The sequence below is a fragment of the Mesoplodon mirus genome, assembly GCF_964341445.2.
Source record: "Mesoplodon mirus genome assembly, chromosome: 3".
NCBI lineage: Eukaryota > Metazoa > Chordata > Mammalia > Artiodactyla > Ziphiidae > Mesoplodon > Mesoplodon mirus.
Window position 1 is genome coordinate 61,309,451 of NC_138978.1, and position 14,190 is coordinate 61,323,640.

Sequence of the window (14,190 nt, forward strand, 5' to 3'; positions counted from 1 at the left end):
TTTCATAATGTATGTTATTTCAAAATTTTAAATGGTTTAATAAAAAAGGAAAGTGATTAGAAAGAGGGAAAGAATGAAAGAAGAAATACCTGTTGGCAAGCTACTATAGTTGACATACAAAGATGATGATGATTTGGATTAGGGTGGTGACAGCAGACATGGTGAAAATAGATTAATTCAAGATGAGTTAGAATGAAAAGAGCTTATTGACATATTGAACTTTGGGGAGGAGGGAAAGGAGAGATCAAGGATTGCTTCTAGGTTTTAGACTTGAGCCAGTTGGCGTAAATTGGTCCAATGTACTGAGAATGGAATGCTGTTGCGGGGAGGGGATGGAAGAGAATGTTTGAGAGGATGGCTAGGATAGGGAATCATGAGACCAGTTCTGGATATTAGGTTTAAGATGTAAGGAGAAGTTTGAGTGGAGATATCAAATAGGTAGTTCAGTGTAGGTACCTGCCCTTCAGAGGATTAGTCTGGATTGAGATATAAATGAAGGATTTAATGGTATCTCTATGGTATTTTCAACCATAGAGATTTAAAATACTGTTGGGTGATCTAATCCATAAGACTGGATTAGATCACCCAAGGAGAAAGAATGTAGAAGCAGAGGTAGGCTCAGGATTGAGCTCTGAGCAAATGCAGTATTTTAAGGATGGAGAAGAGAAATTAAAAAGAGAGACTGAGAAAGGATGAGACAGCAGAAAAACAGAGTTTTAAGCAGAAGGGAGTGATCAACTAACTATACTGGTACTGAGAGGTGGCAGAAAAATATCCTTTGGATTTAGCAACATGGAGATCACTGGTACTCTTAATCAGTGTAACTTCAGTAGAATGGTGGAGGCAAGACCAATTTGGAGTAGGTTGAAGTTTAAACAAAAGTTGAGGGAGCCCACTGCTGAGGACAGACCAATCTCTTTGAGGCTTGTGAGAGACGGTGTGCGTTTGAATGTTGAACGTAAGGAACCTAGTAAAAACCTAAAGAGCCTTGGAAGTGGGCCTGTGCCAAGGGACCCACCAAGAGGGGCTTCCATCCCCACAGCCAACACCCAACAGATGAGGGAGGTCAGAAGAAAAGAGTTCCTAATCCTATAACAAAGGCTGAATCAGGGGGACTATGTTGCTGGAATTTCATAGGCTGTCATTTTTCCTTATCTGGCAAATAGAAATAAAAGTAAGAGCCCGGAGGAAGATGGCGGAAGAGTAAGACGCGGAGATCACCTTCCTCCCCACAGATATATCAGAAATTCATCTACACGTGGAACAAATCCTACAGAACACCTACTGAACTCTGACAGAAGACCTCAGACCCCCCAAAAGGCAAGAAACTCCCCACATACCTGGGTAGGGCAAAAGAAAAAAAGAATAAACAGAGACAATAGGATAGGGACGGGACCTGCACCAGTGGGAGGGAGCCGTGAAGGAGGGAAGGTTTCTACACACTACAAGCCCCTTCGCGGGCGGAGACGGCAGGTGGCGGAGGGGGAAAGCTTCGGGAAAGCTTCGGAGTAGCGGAGGAGAGCACAGCAACAGGGGTGCGGAGGGCAAAGCGGAGAGAGATTCCGGCACAGAGGACCGGTGCCCTCAGGCACACACCAGCCCGAGAGGCTTGTCTGCTCGGTCGCCGGGGCGGGCGGGGCTGGGAGCTGAGGCTCGGGTATCGGCTTTCAGTCGGAGCGCAGGGAGAGGACTGGGGCTGGCGGCAGGAAGAGAGCCTGAAGGGGTTAGTGCACCACGGCTAGCCCGGAGGGAGTCCGGGGAAAGGGTCTGGAGCTGCCGAAGAGGCAAGAGACTTTTTTCCCTTTTGTTTCCTGGTGCGCGAGGAGAGGGCATTAAGAGCACTGCTTGGGGAAGCGCCGGAGACAGGCGCGAGCCGCGGGTAAGGCGCGGACCTCGGAGACGGGCGTGGGACGCTGGGGCTGCCGCCGCCGCCGGGCCTGTGTGCGAGCGCGGGTCACTGTCCACCCCGCCTTCCGGGGGGCCTGTGCACCCCGCCACTGCCGGGGTCCCGAGACCCGGGGACGGCTTTCCCGGGAAAGCGCACGGAGCGCCACGGGCTGCTGCAACGTCACGCTGGCCTCTGCTGCCGCAGGCCCGCCCCACACTGCGCACCCCTCCCTCCCCTCTGCCTGAGTGAGCCAGAGCCCCCGAATCAGCGGCTCCTTTAAACCCGTCCTGTCTGAGCGAAGAACGGACGCCCTCCGGCGACCTACGCGCAGAGGCGGGGCCAGGTCCAAGGCTGAGACCCGGGAGCTGTGAGAGCAGAGACAGGGAAATCTCTCTGTGCAGCCTCGGAGGCAGCGGATTAAAGCTCCACGGTCCATTTGATGTGCCCTGCGTCTGTGGAGTGCATGAATAGACAGCGAATCATCCCAAATTGAGGAAGTGGACTTTGAGGACAAGATTTAAGACTTTACCCCCTTTTCCTCTTTTTACAACGAAGTATCCCAAATTAAGGAGGTGGACTTAGAGAGCAAGATTTCAGACTTCTCGCCCTTTTCCTCTTTTTACGACGAATTATCCCAAATTGAGGAGGTGGACTTGGAGAGCAAGATTTTTGATTTTTCCCCCTGCTCTCTTTTTGTGAATGTGTATGTGTAATCTTCTATGTAAGATTCTCTCTGTATAGCTTTGCTTCCACCATATGTCCCAGGGTTCTATCGGTCCGTTTTTTTTTTTTCAATAATTACTTTTAAATTTTAATAACGCTACTATATTTCATACTTTATTCTATTTTACTTTACCTGCTCTTTCTTTTTTTCCTACCTTCCCTTCCTCCCTCCCTCCCTCCGCTCCTCCTTTCCTTCTTTCTTTATCTTTCCTCCCTCCCTCCCTCCTTTCTTTCTTCCTTCCTTCCTTTCTTCCCTTCTTCCTTTCTTTCCCTCTCTCTTTCTTTCTTCTACTAATTCTTTCTTTCTACTTTTTCTCCCTGTTATTCTGAGCCGGGTGGATGAAAGGCTTTTGGTGCTGCAGCCAGGAGTCAGTGCTGTGCCTCTGAAGTGGGAGAGCCAACATCAGGACACGGGTCCACAAGAGACCTCCCAGCTCCACATAATATCAAGCAGCGAAAATCTCCCAGAGATCTCCATCTCAACACCAGCACCCAGCTTCAGTCAACGACCAGCAAGCTACAGTGCTGGTCACCCTATGCCAAGCAACTAGCAAGGCAGGAACACAACCCCACCCATTAGCAGAGAGGCTGCCTAAAAACATAATAAGGCCATAGGCACCCCAAAACACACCACCAGACGTGGACCTGTCCACCAGAAAGACAAGATCGAGCCTCAACCACCAGAACACAGGCATTAGTCCCCCCGACCAGGAAGCCTACACAACCTAATGAAACAACCTTGGCCACTGGGGACAGACACCAAAAACAACGGGAACTACGAATCTGCAGCCTGCAAAAAGGAGACCCCAAACACAGTAACATAAGCAAAATGAGAAGACAGAAAAACACACAGCAGGTGAAGGAGCAAGATAAAAACCTACCAGACCTAACAAATGAAGAGGTAATAGGCAGTCTACCTGAAAAAGAATTCAGAATAATGATAGTAAAGCTGATCCAAGATTCTATTTCCAAGATCCATAATCTTGGAAATAGAATAGACAAAATGCAAGAAACAGTTAACAAGGACCTAGAAGAACTAAAGATGAATCAAGCATCGATTAAAAATACAATAAATGAAATGAAAAATACTCTAGATGGGATCAATAGCAGAATAACTGAGGCAGAAGAACGGATAAGTGAGGTGGAAGATAAAATAGTGGAAATAACTGCTGCAGAGCAAAATAAAGAAAAAAGAATGAAAAGAACAGAGGACAGTCTCAGAGACCTCTGGGACAACATTAAATGCACCAACATTCGAATTATAGGGGTTCCAGAAGAAGAAGAGAAAAAGAAAGGGACTGAGAAAATATTTGAAGAGATTATAGTTGAAAACTTCCCTAATATGGGAAAGGAAATAGTTAATCAAGTCCAGGAGGCACAGAGAGTCCCATACAGAATAAATCCAAGGAGAAATACACCAAGACACATATCAATCAAACTGTCAAAAATTAAACACAAAGAAATCATATTAAAAGCAGCAAGGGAAAAACAACAAATAACACACAAGGGAATCCCCATCAGGTTAACAGCTGATCTCTCAGCAGAAACTCTACAAGCCAGAAGGGAGTGGCAGGACATAATTAAAGTGATGAAGGAGAGAAACCTGCAACCAAGATTACTCTACCCAGCAAGGATCTCATTCAGATTTGATGGAGAAATTAAAACCTTTACAGACAAGCAAAAGCTGAGAGAGTTCAGCACCACCAAACCAGCTTTACAACAAATGCTAAAGGAACTTCTCTAGGCAAGAAACACAACAGAAGGAATAGACCTACAATAACGACCCCAAAGCAATTAAGGAAATGGGAATAGGAACATACATATCAATAATTACCTTAAATGTAAATGGACTAAATGCTCCCACCAAAAGACACAGATTGGCTGAATGGATACAAAAACAAGACCCATATATATGCTGTCTACAAGAGACCCACTTCAGACCTAGAGACACATACAGATTGAAAGTAAGGGGATGGAAAAAGATATTCCATGCAAATGGAAATCAAAAGAAAGCTGGCATAGCAATTCTTATATCAGACAAAATAGACTTTAAAATAAAGACTATTAGAAGAGACAAAGAAGGACACTACATAATGATCAAGGGATCGATCCAAGAAGAAGATATAACAATTGTAAATATTTATGCACCCAACATAGGAGCACCTCAATACATAAGGCAAATACTAACAGCCATAAAAGGAGAAATCGACAGTAACACAATCACAGTAGGGGACTTTAACACCCCACTTTCACCAATGGACAGATCATCCAAAATGAAAATAAATAAGGAAACACAAGCTTTAAATGATACATTAAACAAGATGGACTTAATTGATATTTATAGGACATTCCATCCAAAAACAACAGAATACACATTTTTCTCAAGTGCTCATGGAACATTCTCCAGGATAGATCATATCTTGGGTCACAAATCAAGCCTTGGTAAATTTAAGAAAATTGAAATTGTATCAAGTATCTTTTCCGACCACAATGCTATGAGACTAGACATCAATTACAGGAAAAGATCTGTAAAAAATACAAACACATGGAGGCTAAACAATACACTACTCAATAACGAAGTGATCACTGAAGAAATCAAAGAGGAAATTAAAAAATACCTAGAAACAAATGACAATGGAGACACGACGACCCAAAACCTATGGGACGCAGCAAAAGCAGTTCTAAGGGGGAAGTTTATAGCAATACAATCCCACCTTAAGAAACAGGAAACATTTCGAGTAAACAACCTGACCCTGCACCTAAAGCAATTAGAGAAAGAAGAACAAAAACATCCCAAAGTTAGCAGAAGGAAAGAAATCATAAAGATCAGATCAGAAATAAATGAAAAAGAAATGAAGGAAACGATAGCAAAGATCAACCAAACTAAAACCTGGTTCTTTGAGAAGATAAACAAAATTGACAAACCATTAGCCAGACTCATCAAGAAAAAAAGAGAGAAGACACAAATCAATAGAATTAGAAATGAAAAAGGAGAAGTAACAACTGACACTGCAGAAATACAAAAGATCATGAGAGATTAAGCAACTCTATGCCAATAAAATGGACAACCTGGAAGAAATGGACAAATTCTTAGAAATGCACAGGCTGCCAAGACTGAATCAGGAAGAAATAGAAAATATGAACAGACCAATCACAAGCACTGAAATTGAAACTGTGATTAAAAATCTTCCATCAAACAAAAGCCCAGGACCAGATGGCTTCACAGGCGAATTCTATCAAACATTTAGAGAAGAGCTAACACCCATCCTTCTCAAACTCTTCCAAACAATATCAGAAGAAGGAACACTCCCAAACTCATTCTATGAGGCCACCATCACCTTGATACCAAAACCAGGCAAGGATGTCACAAAGAAAGAAAACTACAGGCCAATATCACTGATGAACATAGATGCAAAAATCCTCAACAAAATACTAGCAAACAGAATCCAACAGCACATCAAAAGGATCATACACCATGATCAAGTGGGGTTTATTCCAGGAATGCAAGGATTCTTCAATATACGCAAATCAATCAATGTGATACACCATATTAACAAGTTGAAGGAGAAAAACCATGTGATCATCTCAATAGATGCAGAGAAAGCTTTCGACAAAATTCAACACCCATTTATGATAAAAACCCTGCAGAAAGTAGGCATAGAGGGAACTTTCCTCAACATAATAAAGGCCATATATGACAAACCCACAGCCAACATTGTCCTCAATGGTGAAAAACTGAAACCATTTCCACTAAGATCAGGAACAAGACAAGGCTGCCCACTCTCACCACTCTTATTCAACCTAGTTTTGGAAGTTTTAGCCACAGCAATCAGAGAAGAAAAGGAAATAAAAGGAATCCAAATTGGAAAAGAAGAAGTAAAGCTGTCACTGTTTGCAGATGGCATGATACTATACATAGAGAATCCTAAAGATGCTACCGAAAAACTACTAGAGCTAATCAATGAATTTGGTAAAGTAGCAGGATACAAAATTAATGCACAGAAATCTCTGGCATTCCTGTACACTAATGATGAAAATCTGAAAATGAAATCAAGAAAACACTCCCATTTACCATTGCAACAAAAAGAATAAAATATCTAGGAATAAACCTACCTAAGGAGACAAAAGACCTGTATGCAGAAAATTATAAGACACTGATGAAAGAAATTAAAGATGATACAAATAGATGGAGAGATATACCATGCTCCTGGGTTGGAAGAATCAATATTGTGAAAATGACTGTACTACCCAAAGCAGTCTACAGATTCAATGCAATCCCTATCAAACTACCACTGGCATTTTTCACAGAACTAGAACAAAAAATTTCAAAATTTGTTTGGAGAAACAAAAGACCCCGAATAGCCAAAGCAATCTTGAGAATGAAAAACGGAGCTGGAGGAATCAGGCTCCCTGACTTCAGACTATACTACAAAGCTCTAGTAATCAAGACAGTGTGGTACTGGCATAAAAACAGAAAGATAGATCAGTGGATCAGGATAGAAAGCCCAGAGATAAACCCACGCACATATGGCCAACTTATCTTTGATAAAGGAGGCAGGAATGTACAGTGGAGAAAGGACAGCCTCTTCAATAAGTGGTGCTGGGAAAACTGGACAGGGACATGTAAAAGTATGAGATTAGATCATTCCCTAACACCATACACAAAAATAAGCTCAAAATGTATTAAAGACCTAAATGTAAGGCCAGAAACTATCAAACTCTTAGAGGAAAACATAGGCAGAACACTCTATGACATAAATCACAGCAAGATCCTTTTGGACCCACCTCCTAGAGAAATGGAAATAAAAACAAAGATAAACAAATGGGACCTAATGAAACTTAAAAGCTTTTGCACAGCAAAGGAAACCATAAAGAAGACCAAAAGACAACCCTCAGAATGGGAGAAAATATTTGCAAATGAAGCAACTGACAAAGGATTAATCTCCAAAATTTATAAACAGCTCATGCAGCTCAGTAGCAAGAAAACAAACAACCCAATCCAAAAATGGGCAGAAGACTTAAATAGGCATTTCTCCAAAGAAGATATACAGACTGCCAACAAACACATGAAAGAATGCTCAACATCATTAATCATTAGAGAAATGCAAATCAAAACTACAATGAGATATCATCTCACACCAGTCAGAATGGCCATCATCAAGAAATCTAGAAACAATAAATGCTGGAGAGGGTGTGGAGAAAAGGGAACACTCTTGCACTGCTGGTGGGAATGTGAATTGGTACAGCCACTATGGAGAACAGTATGGAGGTTCCTTAAAAAACTAAAAATAGAACCACCATATGACCCAGCAATCCCACCACTAGGCATATACCCTGAGAAAACCATAATTCAAAAAGAGACATGTACCAAAATGTTCATTGCAGCTCTATTCACAATAGCCCGGAGCTGGAAACAACCTAAGTGTCCATCATCGGATGAATGGATAAAGAAGATGTGGCACATATATACAATGGAATATTACTCAGCCATAAAAAGAAACGAAACTGAGCTATTTGTAATGAGGTGGATAGACCTAGAGTCTGTCATACATAGTGAAGTAAGTCAGAAAGAGAAAGACAAATACTGTATGCTAACACATATATACGGAATTTTAAAAAAATGTCATGAAGAACCTAGGGGTAAAATGAGAATAAAGACACAGACCTACTTGAGAATGGACTTGAGGATATGGGGAGGGGGAAGGGTAAGCTGTGACAAAGCGAAAGAGAGGCATGGACATATATACACTACCAAACGTAAGGTAGATAGATAGTGGGAAGCAGCTGCAGAACACAGGGAGATCAACTCGGTGCTTTGTGACCGCCTGGAGGGGTGGGATGGGGAGGGTGGGAGGGAGGGAGATGCATGAGGGAAGGGATGTGGGAACAGGTGTATATGTATGACTGATTCACTTTGTTATAAAGCAGAAACTAAAAAAAAAAAAAAGAAAGAAAGAAAAGTAAACATCGTATTTACTTTGTAAGGCTGTAGGGAAAAGCAAAATAAAATAATGTTGGTAAAAAGACTTTATAAATTGTAAAGTGATATATAAATGTAAGTTATAATTTCAGAAATAACACCAGGGCCTTGCTACAGTATCATCTGCTTCAGCATGGAATTCAATATAATGCTGCTCTATTTGAACTGTTCAAAGGGGTATGTCATTGGCAAGGCTATAGCGTGTTCATCTTTGCAGAAATTTTGAGGTTAGTATCATAATGAAATTCAAAAGACATTTATTTTAGAATTCTAGTTCTGTTAAGTCATATATATGCTATTTCAATGATTTACATTTGTTTTGAGAAATATCAGATTTTTCCCTGTTCATGTGTTCTCCATTCCTTTCACTACCAGCCCTACTCCAGAACAATAAACTACAAACAGATATAGAAGCATCAATGGTCACCTTCATGTCCCAGTCCTCTTGAAAATATATAATATAATCAAAGGGATTGGAAAAGATCTATGGAGCTGGCTATAGTAAAAGCGACATATAGTACAGTGATGGCTTGTTTTATTTGCCATTCCCTCTCAAATCAGACAAACCCCTGGTATTTCTAGGGTATAGCTGAATCTTTTTTTTTTTAATCAAAAGCACATTTAGTAACATGATGAATATAATGAACGCTGCTGTATGTTGTATATGAAAGTTGTTGAGAATAAATCCTGAGTTCTCATCACAATAATTTTTTCTGTTTCTTTAATTTTATATCTATATGAGATGATGAATGTTCACTAAACTTATTGTGATAAACATTTCATGACGTAAGTCACGTAATTATACCTTAAACTTACACAGTGCTGTATGTCAATTATATCTCAATAAAACTGGAAGGAAAAAAAACCAAAAAAAAAAAAAAGTTGAGGGAGTAAGACAGTATATGTAAACAAATCTTTTGAGGAATTAGACTACAAAGAGTCACGGAAATGAGGCAATATGGGGCAATGTGGATTCAAGGAGCCTCAGTCAGGGTTGTTGATGAGCATGACACAATTAGATGGATTTTTTGATAATGCCAGGGAAAGAAAAACAAAGACAACATAAAACACTCAAATTTTCTGGGGATCTATAATGCTGTTTCCTAGCTCACAGATTCCTGAAGTTTCTAGGAAAGTGAGTTCCTTTACAGTCCCTGTAAGGTAAGTTTCTACTAAGTAAGGTGTACAAGCTTGAGTGATTTTTTAAAAACAATTACAAGAAAACTCAGGATTGAGCTGAAAGGAAATCCAGAGATTTTCTTTCCAGAAAAATAAACATAAAAATATATTCTTAATTTGTGAATTGTACAAATGTCTATTCTGACAGTTATCATCTCTTTCTCTTAGGAAATTCTTCTTTATAGCTCACTGACATCTTTCACACTGCAGTTATAACCCATAGGCTTTCAAGCAAATGCTTTCAACAGAAACATCAAATTATAAGAACTTATAAGACAAACATTAATAAATAATAAAGTATTTAATTAAAGAACTTCATTAATACATCAAAACAGAGGTAAATATACAAAGCATTACCTATTGACTTGATTTCTTGAATTTTTATTTTTGTTGGTACAAAGTGTGGTCTTAAATTTGACTTTTCAAAATCACTCTTTTTAGGTTCAGGCATACTTTTGAAGGAGACATATCTGAAAGAAATAAAATTAATCTAAATTAAAATAATCAGAAAATTTACAAAACTAATCTAAAAAATAAATTTGGAGAAATGTGGTCAAGTCCCAGTTATATAGATTTGAATGTTATTGTTTTAATATATTATAGTACAAAGTGTAAAAGATTGGGATTGATTACACAGGAGCTGAAAATATTAGTGGTAATCACTGGAAACAGAGAGAGAAAACTGCTCTTGTCATAGAATTGAGGGCACTCAGGAAACTATTGTTCACAAGCTAATTAACCCTTTTAGAAAAATACATTGGAAATTTGTTAAATGAGATACTGTGGACATTGCCAAGCCTAGCCATAGTGGTGGCATATGCAGTTGGGGTCAGCTCAGATTCCAGAATAGTATACCAGATAGGATCACAGAATCTATTTACTGTAAACAGAAATTATTCTCCACTAGATTCTTTAACTGACTATTGATGGTATGTAATTATAATAATTATATAATTTATGATATTTCTGACCTCTAAATGCTATGACTCAGATCTCAGACACTCACCTTTAGTTTATATCATCCAGTCTCCCACCTTTTATTATCTATAGGTTGATGTCCTCCAGATTTATAGTACAGACCCCAAACTCTTCCCTGAGCTCCAGATTTATATATGCAACTGCTACATGATTTCTGCAGTTAGATATATCATGGGAATTTCAAACATATTCAAAACCAAATGTTTGCTTCCACTTCCTTTCCAATCTGTTCCTTCCCTAGGTTTTCTCATTTCCATTCAGCCAGAGGCTTAGGCCAAAAACTCTGCAATCATCTTTGACTTTTCTTTCTCTCATTCCCCATTCCCGATATCTCAGCACATCTCATTGGATCTTTCTTTGAAATACATTCCAAATCCAACCACTTCCTTCCTCATCACATCTACCCTAGTCCAAGGCCCCTTCATCTCTCATCTGAACTACTTCTCTACATCCCTCGTCTCCTTCTATCTGCTGTCTCTGCTATCACTCTTGTGCCCAGCAGTATTTTCCCAATGCAACCATGGTGGCACCTGTAAAATATAAATGAGACTGTCATTTCCCTCCAACTGTTTCCTGTCACACTGAAATGAAATTCACAATTCTCATTGCAAGACAGAAACTTTCCTCCCAATTCTTGTATTTCCACGCAGAGGAGCTTCCATTGAACGCTCCTCCAGGCCTCTCTCTGTGCATCCCTTTACCCCTCTCCTCCACATGGAAGCAGAGTGAGTTTTTTGGATGTTTGGTTTAAGGAAAGGAACTTATGCTCCCACGTAAGTACCTTGACCCTTGCTCTTCCCTCTGCCTGTAATAGTCTTCCCCTAGGTATTGCAAGGTTTACTCACTTAAATCATAAGAGATGTATTTCATAAGTCTTTACACAAATTTCCATCTCTCCAGAAAGGTCTTTTTGTGCCCCCTCTCATCTAATATAGGAAATTAAGGGAATCAATCCTAATTCCGTTAATTTACTATATTTTTCTTAATAGCATTTATCACTAGTGAATTTATATTATACATTCATTTGCTTGTTTATTTGTTATCTGTCTCTCCACCTTATCCTAGAATGCAAATTGAGGTCAGGGTCTTTGTTTAAGTCACTGTTGTATTCCTAGCACCTAGAACAGTGACTGGCACATAGTACACGTATAATAAATATTTGTTGAATGTATGAATTGTTTTGGTAAATTTTGATTGAACTCTCTTATAATCTTATAATTTCCCATGAGTTTTCAGTTTATTCTCTTCAGGTTTTTCAATAAACAATCATTTAATCTTCATAACATAATTTATCTGTTCCTTTCAAAACATTTAAATTTGTATCTTATGTTGTTATTTAATATCATTGGCAAGTACTTCCAGAATAGTTTGGTATACTAGTGAGAATGGGCATCCCTCTGTTTCTAATTTAAATGGGAATGTGTCAAAGATTCCACCCTAATGTTGTTGGCTATATAGTCTTGCTAAGGAGATGATTTTTTTATCCTTATCTTACTAAGGTATTTTTTCAAATACATTTGCAGAATATATAGAGATGTTCAGATATGGATTTCCTTACAGTGAACCAAAGAGCATGGGCTTTGAGACCCATGCTTTGCATCTAGACTCTATGTAAACTTCTGCAGAATATTGAGTTTCTCTAAATCGCAGTCCCTCATATGCCAACTGAGGGTAATATTTACCTCTTGGGGTTGTTATAAGAATTATTTACGTTAGATAGGCACCCGCCACTCACTGCAGCCGCGGGGTGACGCCTTTTGCTCCAGGGATCTCCTCACTGCCCCGCGCCTTGGGACCTCCTGTTGAAGACATGGGCGTTATCGAGACCCAGCGGAAGCCAGAGGAAGGGAGGAGAGAGAAGGTGATAAATTCCAGAATCACTCATTCATCCCCACGCGGCAATTGCGGGGAAAACCTATGCGTGGTAGTGGATGTGGCTTTTTTTTTTCCTTTTCCTGCCCCCTCTCAGCCCTAATCCCCAGCGTCTGTTTGCTAACACAAATAGAACCTTCTGTTGGATGAAATAAAATCAAACACTGGGCCTTCAAATAACAAACAAACAAACAAAAAACATTAGATAATAGTGAAATGTAATAAAATAATTAGGAGGTGATGAGTTTTATCTTTTTTAGTATGTCACTGAATTTTTAGCTTACATATTTAATTTAAATAATGACTGTGTTTAATAACCATCTAACAAAATCCCTGAAGATTCAACAATCAGCTCTAACAAATTGTTGGGAACTGACTCTAGCACACCAGTGATCCCATACCAGAAGGAAAAAAAAGATTAAAAGAGGGAAGAAGAGGAGGCGCGCTAGAGGAAGACCACACCCATCTCCCACTTACACGTCAGGACAGGAAGAATCAAATTGCTGGCCATACCCCTTTTCATTTCAGGTCACTAAACTGGCTTATATGGGGGAAGGGGAAACCTCAACTAATACGTGGGATCAAAATACTAAACTGGTCAGACTTTTAATAACCAAAAATGATCAGAGTGAAATTGGAGAAATAAATATAAAACTGCTTTATGTTTTATGTTCCCAAGTTGAGAAAGGCAGTAAAACAGTTAAGCTAATATTTTTATTTTAGATTTTTTTAAAATCTATATTTATAAGCGAGATACTGCAATGGTTTTATATTCTTGTGGTCAGACTTGAGGTTCAAAACTATCTTTATAAAAAGAATTGGAACTATTCCATCTCTATGCTCAGAAACCATTTAAACACTTCTTTGAAATGTTGGAGTCACCCTGACACAGCTTCAAGACGCTGTTTGTTTTTTTTTTTTACTAAATTATTTTATTTCATTTATTTTTGGCTGCGTTGGGTCTTCATTGCTGCGCGCGGGCTTTCTCTAGTTGTGGCGAGCGGGGGCTACTCTTTGTTGCGGTGCACAGGCTTCTCATTGCAGTGGCTTCTCTTGTTGTGGAGCACGGGCTCTAGGCGCGTGGGCTTCAGTAGTTGTGAAACGTGGGCTCAGTAGTTGTGGTTCGCGGGCTCTAGAGTGCAGGCTCAGTAGTTGTGGCACACGGGCTTAGTTGCTCCGCGTCATGTGGGATCTTCCCGGACCAGGGCTGGAACCCATGTCCCCTGCATTAGCAGGCATATTCTTAACCACTGCGCCACCAGGGAAGTCCAAGATGCTGCTTTTGTAAAAGACAGTTCTTTGACAATTTCTCAAAAATTTCTAGTTATTGATTTAGTTACATTTTCTTTTTCTTATTGATTCTATTTTCACCATTCATATTTTCCCAGATTATCCACTAACAGACTCATGTTTCAAAGCAGCTCAGTTAGGGCTTCCCTGGTAGCGCAGTGGTTGGGAGTCCGCCTGCCGATGCAGGGGACGCGGGTTCGTACCCTAGTCCGGGAAGATTCCACATGCCGCAGAGCGGCTGGGCCCGTGAGCCATGGCCGCTGGGCCTGCGCATCTGGAG

The 14,190-nt window shown here is 40.1% G+C and overlaps 1 protein-coding gene across 1 annotated transcript in view; it reads right to left on the minus strand.

The window, feature by feature from the left end:
- The window catches only part of LOC309799142 (uncharacterized protein C1orf141 homolog), a gene marked incomplete at its 3' end in the record, with an annotated part of 54,322 nt that overhangs the window by 19,918 nt on the left and 20,214 nt on the right, over window positions 1-14,190 (minus strand). Inside the window, 1 exon segment of the mRNA XM_082612142.1 lies at window positions 10,128-10,240. Within this exon segment, the coding sequence (XP_082468268.1) occupies window positions 10,128-10,240 (113 nt within the window).